Genomic DNA, 12,216 nt, shown 5'->3' on the forward strand with positions numbered 1-12,216 from the left:
CCTAACAAACTGTCATGGTTTTTACATATTTGTCAACAAATACATAAAAAAATATATTTTTGTAAAAGTTACATACTGCAATTTTAAGACCACATTTATTTATTAATATATATATTTTTTTATTGATCAGATACAATACTACACTCTAAAATTTGTTTTCATTAGCTGTAAGCAGAAAATCATTATACGCTGCAAAAACACAACACCGTACCAAGTATTTTGTCTAGTTTCTAATCCAAATATTTTAGTAAGCTTGAAATAAGACAAAATTAACTTAAAAGTAACAAGATATAAGAGATTGTTTTAAGTAAATAATTCCTTAACTTTTATTAAAACTCCTAGTTCCTGTGGCAGATTATTTCACTGATAACCTGAAAAAAACATTTTGTTATAAGTGAAATAATCTGCCAGAGGAACTAGCACTTTTTTAAATCAATATTTAGAAATTATTTACTTAAAACAAGCTTCTATATCTTGCAAAAAAATATTTGTAAGTTAGTTTGTCTTATTTCAAGTGTATTAAAATAGTTGCACTAGAAAATAGACAAAAATTACTTGGTAAAATTTTGTGTTTTTGCAGTGTAAAGCTTGAAAAATCAGAATCAATCCATATAATGTTTTTAACGAGCTTCTACCTTTAATTAACTTTTCAATAATATTCTAATTTACTGAATAAGAAAAATACTGTAGGAATTAATCTGAGAACAGAAAATTCATGAGTAAAATTATCAACCAGCTTTATAGACTTTATACCAAAATAAATCTTTATAGGCCTGTCATGACAACACATTTTATTAATAATATTGTTGCTTTGAGACAAGTTTCACGTAATATAATGGTAATGGCATAATAATGCAGGAACTCTTTCTCAAAGATTAATAAACTTTAAATTCTAATAAATAATTAACACTGGAACTGGAAGACATTTTAAATATCCAAAATAAAAAACAAAACAACAGAAACAACAAATAAAATGAATTATAAAGTTTCTGTAAACAAAATTGTCCTTCAAAAACAAGCAGACTGTTTTAGGTAGAAATAGAAAAACAATGAATAATTTAAATTATTGAGCTAATTTATCATGCGATTAACTGACTTATTGCTTGTTGCGACAGGCCCAGTGCTTAACACAGAAAATAACAGAAAAGTTATCAAAGTGACACCAAAAACCCAAATGAAGTAATCCAAACAGGAAGTTAGATATTTTTCATATAAGGATACAAACATTTTATAAAAATAAGATGCAAACATCAAAAGTTCTTGTAGCTTCAGATAAAACCTGATTAAACAGAAAAACTCTTAAACAAACATCAGCTCATCATTTCTGACTCCAACCTGCTGCAGATCCGCCTGGTTTCAGTGCTGCCCCACTTATTGCTGCTGCTGCTGCTGATAACAACCTGGGAACTTTTCCCTGCTTTGCATCGAGCTACTTACTCACTTATCCTGAGCTGCAGGCCACAGTGCTTCTCTGACCTCCCATTGAACAGCAGGTAATAAAACATGAAAAGCAGCACACAGATAGTCAAACAGCAGAGCTGCCATGCTGGAATGCCCATGTTTGGCTAACCTGCTGCTCCTGGTAGCCTAGTAGCCCCAACTGGGATGCAGAGAAGAAACTTATCTGGCATTTCACCTTATAAGGTGCAGCGGCTCCTGAGTCCAGCCAAGCTTGGCGTTTACACCAAAATGGTGACATGTCAGGATGCGCTGATGTGTGGCAGCAGCTGCACAGCGAGCAACAATAATGCAGCATCTTTAATGTGGATTTTATCTCCCTTAAAGACTCTAAACAAGAAAAACTCACTGCTTTTTTGTTCACTTTGAACTAAATGTAATTTAATTAATCTAACCAAACATAAACTTTCCGCTGCCTTTAATGCATTTCTTTGTCTTGCACAATCATAACTTTACCAATGAAATAAGTGAATCAGATCAGAGTTAGTTTCATGCTGCTTTTACTTACGGCTCTGCGCTTCAGTCCTCAGTGTAGGATGCTGCTGCCTGAACTCCAGGGAAATGAGAAGATCATGTCAGGTGAAAGAAGTGATGCTGGTGATGATGATGTCGCTCTTCCTCCTCCTCCTCTCAGCAACACCTGGGTGGAGCGGCGCGCCGCCACCGCCTTCTTCCCACAGCTGCTGGATCGCCATCGAGCAAAATCTGCTCCTATCTGCCCACATTCAGCTTTTCCTGCTCCTCACTCTGGACCAGCGATGAATTATAGCCAACGCATCAACAGTAGCGCCTGTGGAGCTACATAACAACTATTTTAAGGCAAATAAACACTTTTAGAGTTTTATTCCCAAACTTTTGAGAGTAAAACAGTTTCCAGGCTTGATTCTTTTTCCTCTGTAACTTTCCTAATTCTTTCTAAAATGCTAAATATCACTTTCTGCATCAAATACTGACATCACCCAAATGATGTAAATATAATTACTACACTTAGACCTTTTTGAATTCTGCACCTAAAAATTAACCAAAGCTATAACTAATAAAAAAACTAATAAAATCTAACAAATATAGTTTAAAAAACTAATTAAAACTGAGTTGCACAAACAAAAAGTCACAAACTAAACTTTAATGAAAAATCCAAATTGTAACCCTAGACTGGACCGATGCATCCATGTTCAGGTAAAATAAGTTTAGAATCTGTAAAATGAACTCTTCTGGAACAACAATTATATTTTTATTACTTATGCTTCAAAGTAATCTGACATGAAGGTTCTAATCTGATGTTTAAAGTTTAAATTATTTGGACTTATTTTCATAGGTGAGGTGGTTTACAACAGTTTTTATAAGATAGTACACCTGCTGCTTCAATTTTTACTTTTTTAATTTTGTCAACCAGAACCTAATTTCCTTAGGATAGAAAGTGATAAATATGGAATTTATCATCCAAATTTTAACTTTCAAGAATTTATGAATTTATATTTAAAATATATAATTGTGAATTTTACACTGATCTAAATTTCAAGATTAAAATTGGAATTTTGAGAGAAAAAAAAAATCTGAATTCTAAGATTAAAGTCCATTTTAGTGTCCCTAATCATTTACAATAATATAGATATTTGTAATATTAATACAAATAATCCAGTCATATCAAATTTATTCCACTATTCTTCATCGGCTTTGTAGACAGGAAGTCATAAATATCAGACTTCCATACAACATGCCAAAATTCCTGCATTATTCTTCATCGACTTTTATTTTGACAACCACTACTCTCCGTGTGTACGGGGGGCTCGTTTCCATGGTGACTAATGTAAACAACTGAGAAGTTTTGGACGTGTCCTGGAAACAAATCTTGGTGAAGTAAAATGGCACAAAAAAGCACGCAAGACGGACAAGCTGATGACCTTTTCATCGTATTTGAAGGCTCTTCCTCGGAGGATGGGTCCCACGCCCGGCAGCTCTGGAAATCCATAGCCCTTCTTCCGCCGCCGGAATCCCGGTTAGCGTCGGCAGACATCCGCCAACGGCTACCGGTGGCGCGTCCGCAGCGTTGCAGAACCTCCAATGTTGACGATCCGGTCCCGCGCACCGTGTGCCGTGAATGGCAGAGAGAGGACGAGCGGCGGCTGTACCAGGCCATGGCCGACCAGAAGAAGGAGGTCGTGGCGATGCTGGGGAGACAGAGGCAGCAGAGGGTCCAGAAGGAGCGCCTGACCGCGGCCGTTAGACCGAAGAATAAGATGGTGGAACCGCCAGACCCAGAAACTGAGCTGGACAAGGAGCTGGTCAGACAGCTTCCGTAAACAAATTTATATTAAAAAAAAGGTGACTAAATAAATGAAGCACCCAACTGTAATGGGCTGGTTGGAGTTGACATTTTAGTTTAACATTTCTTTGGTAGTGAAGAGTTTTGGAGACGGCGGGTTAGAGCTCCCTCTCGTGGTCACCGTTAAAAACCGTTACCAACATGCTAACAAAATGCTAGCAGAGCTGTAACATTCCTAAAGATAGGAGGTGGTTTAATCATATCCCTCTAAATATATTTGATCAACAAAATTGATTTGTTTGAAATAATTTAATTTCGTAAAGGAGAAAAAGGTCCAAACCAACCACTGTGTGATAAAGGACTTACCCCCTATAGATAAATACCATCTCAGTAGTTAGCAATGACTGTCTATTCCGGTGGTTCTTAACCTTTTTTGAGGTACCGAACCCCCCAGTTTCATATGCGCATTCACCGAACCCTTCTTATTCCCCCCCGCCGAAACACAAAATACTTTGCGGTATTTTGATTTAGTAATCTAATCATATTAGCTGTGTTACCACCCCCACGCCACTAGAGGCAGTAGCAACCCCGAAAAGATGCGACTAAGGAGCAGATTTAGACTATAGAATTTGCTAAAAACGGTGAGTTTTGCTGAAGGACACAAGCTCAAATCCATGCTGAGTGGGACTCCTTCAATCAGGGCTCCTCCGCAGCTCTGACTTTACACAAGTGTGTCTTTACCTCCGCGGCAGAGGCTCCGCCGAACCCCTGAGACCGACTCACCGAACCACTGGTCTATTCATAAATTACTTCAGATTAGGCAACGATTTTCATTTCTTATAGCCTACTTCATGCTGTCAGACAGGTTCTGATTAAGTGATTTGTTTCTATAGGTGAGCCCATAATCTGGCCTGGGTGTGGCAACTGAATTCGAACCAAAACGAAACTGATCTGAAACAATTAACAGTAACAAAATAGCAAAAACTAAATAATCTGCAAGGGGCAAATGTTTTTTATGGAGGTAGTTTTGCCACACAGCATATCTAGCTGCAAATGGAAGTTAGAAAAGCAAGAATATGTCAACATTAAGTATGAATGTTTACAAGATGTACAGAAGCTCCATCTAAACTGGTAGTAGTGACCCAGAAAGGACAAAGATAAACAGAATATAGTATCTAAATCGCTGCTTATTGTTATCTTATTCACAAGCTAGCACTAGCACTGTAGCACAGCTATCTTCTGTAAGAAGTCAGAAAAATTAACACATTCTATCTTTGATTTAGACTGAATTTTCTGATGGAGAGCAAAATTCATGATTCTGTCAATTACGTCCAGTTGACCAGAACCTGACGAAACAAAACACCCTGAAGCCATCATACTGCCACCACCGTGTTTGACTGTCAGTGTGACGGTTTGTTGCTTTTATACTCTGGTAAGTTTGGACACCTTTATCTCCTGAATGAAATCATCATTTTGTGTTAAAGGAAGGTTGAAGGAAGAATATATCTGTTTGCTTCCTGCATCATAACATCAGGTGAAATAAAACTGCAGTAAATATTCAAATCCTGCTTGCTTAGCAAGGCAGACCTAGCCATAATAGGATAAGATGAGGTCAGCAGAAAGATAATGTCAAATAATTTGCTTGAAGTGTTTCAAGCAGACATGAAACCCTGCCGTCTGTAAATGCTCTCAGTCTTCACCCAAATCACTAAATTCAGGTGTTCCAGTCACTTCGTGTTTAAAATCCAACCCAAAATGCTTCTGCAAACGCTTGCAGGCGAACTTCAGCATGGTACCTGTTCTGTAAGTGCAGTCCTAAAGTTTCCTCTTTGCTAAACACTCCAGTGAGTTTGGTTTAGAAGAAATGCAGAGTCCTTATCTTAACCCAATAAAACATCTGGGGTGAATTACAACATGGACTGTGAGATACGTATTCTCATCCAACGTCTGACCTCACAGATGCGCTTTTAAGAGAATGATCAATAATTCCCATGAAGGCACTTCTACACCTTTTGGAAAACGGTGAAACAGTGAAACAGTTGTGGTTGAAAAGTTTAGGAATCATGATGCGAACCTCCATCTCAAGTTCTTATATATGAGTGAAGGCAGGCGAGTGAAAACAATACATCCATCCATCCATTTCCTTTACACCCTTGTCCCTTATTGGGGTCGGGAGGGTTGCTGGTACCTCTCCAGCTAACGTTCCGGGCGAGAGGCGGGGTCACCTGGACAGGTCGCCAGTCTGTCGCAGGGCAACACAGAGACACACAAGACACACAACCATGCACACACACACACACACCTAGGGACAATTTGGAGAAACCAATTAACCTGACAGTCATGTTTTTGTTGTGTGGGAGGAAACCGGAGAAAACCCACACATGCACAGGGAGAACATGGAGACTCCATGCAGAAAGACCGGGGCCGGGAATCGAACCCAGAACCTTCTTGCTGCAAGGCAACAGCTCTACCCACTGCGCCACTGTGCAGCCGAAAACAATGCTTATTGGTCCTAACTATAAAATGTGACCTGGTTATTCTGAATTAGGTTTCAGATGTAAGAAAGTCTTTAAACGTTTTACAGCCGAGTAAATTCAGCATGAAGAAACTGAGGAACTTTCTTCTGTTTTTGTTCTGGAAACTGGTGGAAAATTTCACAATGAATTAGTAAAAGTGAAACTGTTTTCTGAAAAGGTTACTGAGGTGTTGATGTTTTTTATTAACTATCTATTTTTATGTTCTACTTGTAAAATAAAATTAAAATGTCCAACTGGAAATTAAATTTGGATTCAAAGAAAAAGGGAAACCATCCATCCATCCTTTTTCTTTACACCCTTGTCCCTTAGTGGGTCGGGAGGGTTGCTGGTGCCTCTCCAGCTAACGTTCTGGGAGGTGGGGTCACCCTGGACAGGTCGCCAGTCTGTCGCAGGGCAACACAGAGACACACAGGACACACAACCATGCACACACACACTCTCACCTAGGGGCAATTTGGAGAAACCAATTAACCTGACAGTCATGTTTATGGACTGTGGGAGGAAACCGGAGTACCCGGAGAAAACCCACCATGCACAGGGAGAACATGGAGACTCCATGCAGAAAGACCGGGAATCGAACCCAGAACCTTCTTGCTGCAATGCAACAGCTCTACCAACTGCGCCACTGTGCAGCCGGAAACCAACAAATTTTATTTTGTTTTCATTTTGTAGATGTGATAAACTGGGGACCTGATCAGAGTGTAAAACCCTTTCACTCCATGGACAAATGGATGGATGGATGGATGGATGGATGGATGGATGGATGGATGGATGGATGGATGGATGGATGGATGGATGGATGGATGACTGTGCCGGATGCTTAATTGTTGGTTTTCCAGGTTGTAGTGTGATAAATTGACCGCCAGGTGTCAGTAAATCCTCTTTCTGTTCCTCTGTCGCCGCCGCTGAAACATTTATTTGCTGTAAGTGAACTTCTTCCGGGAGATCAGCATCTGTCATTTAAAGTATATTTTCTGTTTATTCCTGAACTCATCACATCCTTCAGCCGCGCTGCATCCTGGTCCTCCCCCCTCCAGCAGTCTCTTCCCTCTGGGGGTTGGAAAGGATCAGTGTAATATCTGTCCGCCAGCTGTTGCAGCTTCCTCCGCTCGCTGCGCTTTGTCAGCGCTCCGGTGAAAGGCGGAGCGCCGAGGGAGCTTTACCGCCAGCAGGTGACTGATGTCCGCCTGAAATGTCAGGCCTCACCGGCAGCCACATCCAGACTCGCCTCCAGACCAGCTCCGCCATGCTGGAGGCGGCGGCTCCAAATGAAACGGTCCCGCAGGTGGTAAACATCAGGGAAGCAACTCGGTCATATAAAACGATTAGAGCCATGAAAATTATGAGTTTTATCTGAATTTTTTCTTTCTGACTTTAACTTCAGAATTCTGACCTTTATTACAAAATTCTGACTTTTTTCTCCTCCGCATTTTGATTTCAAACTCAGAATTTTGCCTACATTTGTCAGTATTACAACTTTAAACTGATGTAGGATATGCTATGCAAGCATAAGTCTTGGCTTCACTCCACTCATTTTTGGTAAATTATTGGCTTGTAAAATAATATTTTGTTGTTTTGTCTTTTGTAATGTTAATTTACCAAAAGAAATAATCTAAATCCAAACTCAGAATTCTGACATTAAGCTCAGTGCAGAATTCTACAGTTTTTCTCAGAATTTTGACTTTCCATATTTTCATTTTACTCACATGATCAAAACATTTCTGCTTCTCCATGTGAGCAGCTACAGAGATCTGAGGCTTGACTTGATTTGCTGTATCCGCCTCACAAACTTGTTGTTTTCCAACCTGTTATTCGCTGTCAGTTGTTTGGTTGATATAAACAGGAAAACATGGAGCAGTTGATTAAATTTTGATTAAATTTACTGTAAATGTTTTAAAAGAAGCAAACTCCTAAAGCTTCCCAGTTTGGTTTTTAAATCAAAGGAAAATAAAACCTTTTAAGATGATTGAGTTGACATTTTATCTGTGCTTATTTTATCAACTTTGAGGCAAAACTAATCACATCTTTCTTAGTAGGATTGATTGTTGCTTTTTTATTTTATTATTTTGTCAGTGCAGAAGCTACAACTAGCTTGACAAACGATCAGCTTTCATAATTGAAAGCAACACAAACAGTTTAAATTTTTGCATCTCCAAGAAATTAAATGAATAAATCACAAGATTAATCTCTGCTGGGGCGATTCTGGATGTAACCTTTCACATGAACTCTGCAGAAACCCGAGTCTCGGACATGAAGACGTCTTTTCCTCCAAGGTTATTTCAGCAGGACATGAATTTGCTTTTAACGCTCATTTCTTTTTCTCAGACTTAGAAAACTCTGATCTTCTACCAACCCGAGTTCGTCTCTGAAGCTTCAAAAATCTCTTCTGCTCCTCTAGAGGGGGAACTCTTTTCCATCTTTAGATGTTGACTATATTTAATACATCTCCATTCATAATGTTTGTGCCCTTTTCCCCCTTTCATCAGTTTAAATAATACAACAGTCAGACCATCAAAGAGTCGCGTTCTGATGCAACCCGAAGCAACGGTCCAGTTAAAGCCAGAATCTCTCGTCTCTGCGCGTCCAGAGCCAGCGCCGGGTTTCATCACTGCTTGTTGTTAACCTTGTTTATCTTTAAAGAAGGCGTTCTTCTGAAGATCCACACTGGGAGGGAGAAACCAGCGCGTTGCACTGTAAAAAAGAAACGGCAATATTTGGTTTATTTAGCCTGTCGGAGGAAAAATAACTTTTCAGACATATTTTCACCACCTTGTTCTTACATTTATAAATGTCAGAGTAAATATTTAATTCACAAGCTAAATATTTATTTTGCAAACTACATATTTAGCTTTCAAATTAAATATTTAGTGAGTAAGCGAGATATTTAGTTTGACAAATGAGTAGCTAGTAAATATTAACCCAGAAAATAAATATTTAATTTGAAACCAGAATTTAGTTTGAAAAGTAAATATTTAGTTGGGAAATATTTAACTTGTAAATTAAATATTTACTTTTAAAGCTAGATATTCAGTTTTCAAGCTAATTATTTATTTTGCTAACTAAATATTTTGTTCCAAACTAATTATTTAATCACCAAACTAAATGTTTTCCGTCCTATCTAAATATTTGAGTTGAAAGCTAAATACGTAGCTTGTAAACTAAATATTTAGCTTGTGAATTAAATTTTTAGTGTGGAATGCTGACATTTATAAATGTTTGAATAAAATGGTGAAAATATAACTTTGAAAAATTAATGCCCACATTTCTTTTCTATGACTTGCTAAAAAACCCAAAATATAGCTGTTAATTTTTTACTGTGTAACTTTACAAACAGCCTCTGATTTTATCTGGCTGCTCTGACATGTTTCATTTGCTCAGGTTATATTTATGGACGGCCTGCTGCGTAATCCGGGAACAAACATGCATGAAAAAGCAAAAAACGAACAAACGGCAGACCAGAAGGACACAAATCACAGCCAGTCCAGAGCTTCTGAAGGCTGGAGCTCCAGTGTGAGCTGATGTATGGGGAGGCAGATCCCTGGTGTTTTATGCTTGGTAAGGAGCAACCTTGTAAAAGGTCCCACCTTTAATGATCAACATGCTGCCTGACTGCAGGAGCACGCTGGGATAATTACTGCAGCTGAATCCAATGTCTGTCTGTGGCTAAAACACAAATATTTCTATCATAGCGTAAAGTTATCGGCTGATTAACTATTACTATATGATTATAATTAGTGTGTTTTTGTTGGCTTACTTAAGCAGCAGTAAACCCGTATATTAGAAACTGAAACACTGCAGGAAGAACCAGGTTGAACCAACATTTGTGATGCTGTTTATGTTCTGTTGTGAATAAAATGTTGTTTTCTGTGATTTGAAAGTCTTTTAGTGGTAATTTTTATAGATTTATGACCCTTTTCAGTCTGTTTTCTGAACAGGTCGTTGTTGAAAATGAGAATTTGTTCAACTAACTGGTTAAATAAAATTAATAAAAATATGAATAAATAAATCAATTACTGCGTTTCTCATCTGTTCTTTAGATCGAGACATGATGTGAATGAGAAAACTTCATGTTGTCAAACAGGTTAAATTTAAGTAATTTATTGATTCTACAGATCAGTGAATCAGGTCCGAGTGAAACTGAACCAAACAATATGGTTACTGCACTTAATTTATGATTTTTCAAAGGAAAGTTGTTACTTTTTTACATAGATGAGATCCTCAAATTAAATAAATTTTTATTAGGGCATGGACCTTAATGCACTGATTTATATTTGTTAGTAATATGGATTTAAAAGTAAGACAATTATTTATTTTTTTTGTTAGTTTTAATACCAACTTTTGGAGCCGGAACCTTTGTGGTGTGTTTCCAGTATACCCATAAATCTGACGCACAAGCGGCATCCGCTTACAACGGATGGAAGAAGTCGCCTGTTTTGGCCCGGTTTGGATTAATTTCTGCTTCTAAACTGACTTTATTGGACCCTGGAAAATACTATTCTTGTGTTAAAGGTGTACTTTAAGCTATTCAGCCTAAAATAGCATCCCAGTGCTAAACATATAGCAGATAAGGCTAATGTCAGCGTTCACAGTCCACATTTCTAAAGAAGCTCCATTTATAATCAGTGCTTCCTGAAATTCTGGAAAGATGAACTTTGCTCCAATCTGATGGTTAAATTACCTAAATAACAGTTTAAAAATAATAAATATCTTTGTTGTTGGGCTTATATGTCTATTTATTTAACAATTTAGCAACAAAAAGGAGTTTTTAATTGAAAATTCAGCTTATTTTGTGTTTAACTCAATAAAAAATATTTAATTCTGTACTAATTTTTGTATTTAAGTTGAAATAATTGTGAGAAAAAAGCAGCTGTTAACATGAACAGAAACAAACTGAGACGCCCAAACAGAACAGAGTTCAGCCTGGTTCATTTCAGGAGGCAAAAACAAGCCGCTGACTGTTACCATCTGGAAATAAAGTGTTTGATTTACTCGCCTCGTGGTGGAAATGCAGACACTTTCACTCCTGTTCCTCCTTCAGACGGCCTGTTGATTTTTTGTGTTTCTAACCTGCGGCATGTTTATGCTGCTAACAACTGCGGCGTCATCATCAAAGGAGAAGGTCACACAGTCAGTCAGTTTGTTTGTGCTGCTGACTGAAATCTGCAGTTCCACCTTGAGATGAAGCATTGCCATCATCAGGCCCCATTAGGCTCAGACAGGACTCTAATGCTTTCTCCAAGGACTGAACGAGCCGTCCCTCATTTGGCAACAAACAACAGGTTTGTGTCGTCGCTGCACAAGAGCATCGTGTCTAGAATACGTGCCTGGTGGTCATTACGCCCACGACGTGACGCGCTTTCTATAAAAATGGTTCAAATGCACAACAGCATATCAGGCCCACTGTCGGTAGGAAAAAGAGAATACATTTCTGCCAAAAAATGTGACATGAATGAATTTGAAACGTTTAAAAAAAAACTAGAAATGTTCTTTAAAAAAACAGAAATTTCTGAGTTTGAAAAGTTTAAAATTTGCTAGAAAAAAACAAAAATTTTTAAATGAATCTCAGAATTTTTTGAGAAAAAATAAGAAAATTCCTGAGTTTGATAAGTCGAATATTTGCTAGAAAAAAAAACATAAATCTGAAAATAAGTTGTTTTTTTTTCAGTTAAAATTCTTTTTTCCAAACTTTTTCAGTTTCAAAAAATTTTTTTTTATTCCATTTGTTTTCAGTTTCAAAACTTTGGCTTCAGTTTCAAAATTGATTTTCTCTCTAAGAAAATATTTGAGCGAACTTTACGGACCCAATTTAGCTCTATAAAAACTTACACACATTTCAACTCGTCTTCCAGACTCTTGAACTTTGATTTCTGAATGAAATTCAAGATTAATTTCCATCTGAGGACTTCAGACCTCAGAGCAGCCCCTCGCTAAGCTCAGTGTTACGTTAACAGGCTGTTG

General features: G+C 37.8%; 1 protein-coding gene across 1 annotated transcript; it reads left to right on the top strand.

Moving 5' to 3' along the window:
• Positions 1-3,222: 3,222 nt before the first annotated feature.
• On the top strand, positions 3,223-3,811 carry hoatz (HOATZ cilia and flagella associated protein). The gene has a single exon (XM_008416552.2). The coding sequence runs from the start codon at positions 3,321-3,323 to the stop codon at positions 3,756-3,758; it is 438 nt and encodes a 145-aa protein (XP_008414774.1). The 5' UTR covers positions 3,223-3,320; the 3' UTR covers positions 3,759-3,811.
• Positions 3,812-12,216: the final 8,405 nt, after the last annotated feature.

Source organism: Poecilia reticulata, chromosome 8 (genome assembly GCF_904066995.2).
Source record: "Poecilia reticulata chromosome 8, P_reticulata-male-v2, whole genome shotgun sequence".
Taxonomy (NCBI): domain Eukaryota; kingdom Metazoa; phylum Chordata; class Actinopteri; order Cyprinodontiformes; family Poeciliidae; genus Poecilia; species Poecilia reticulata.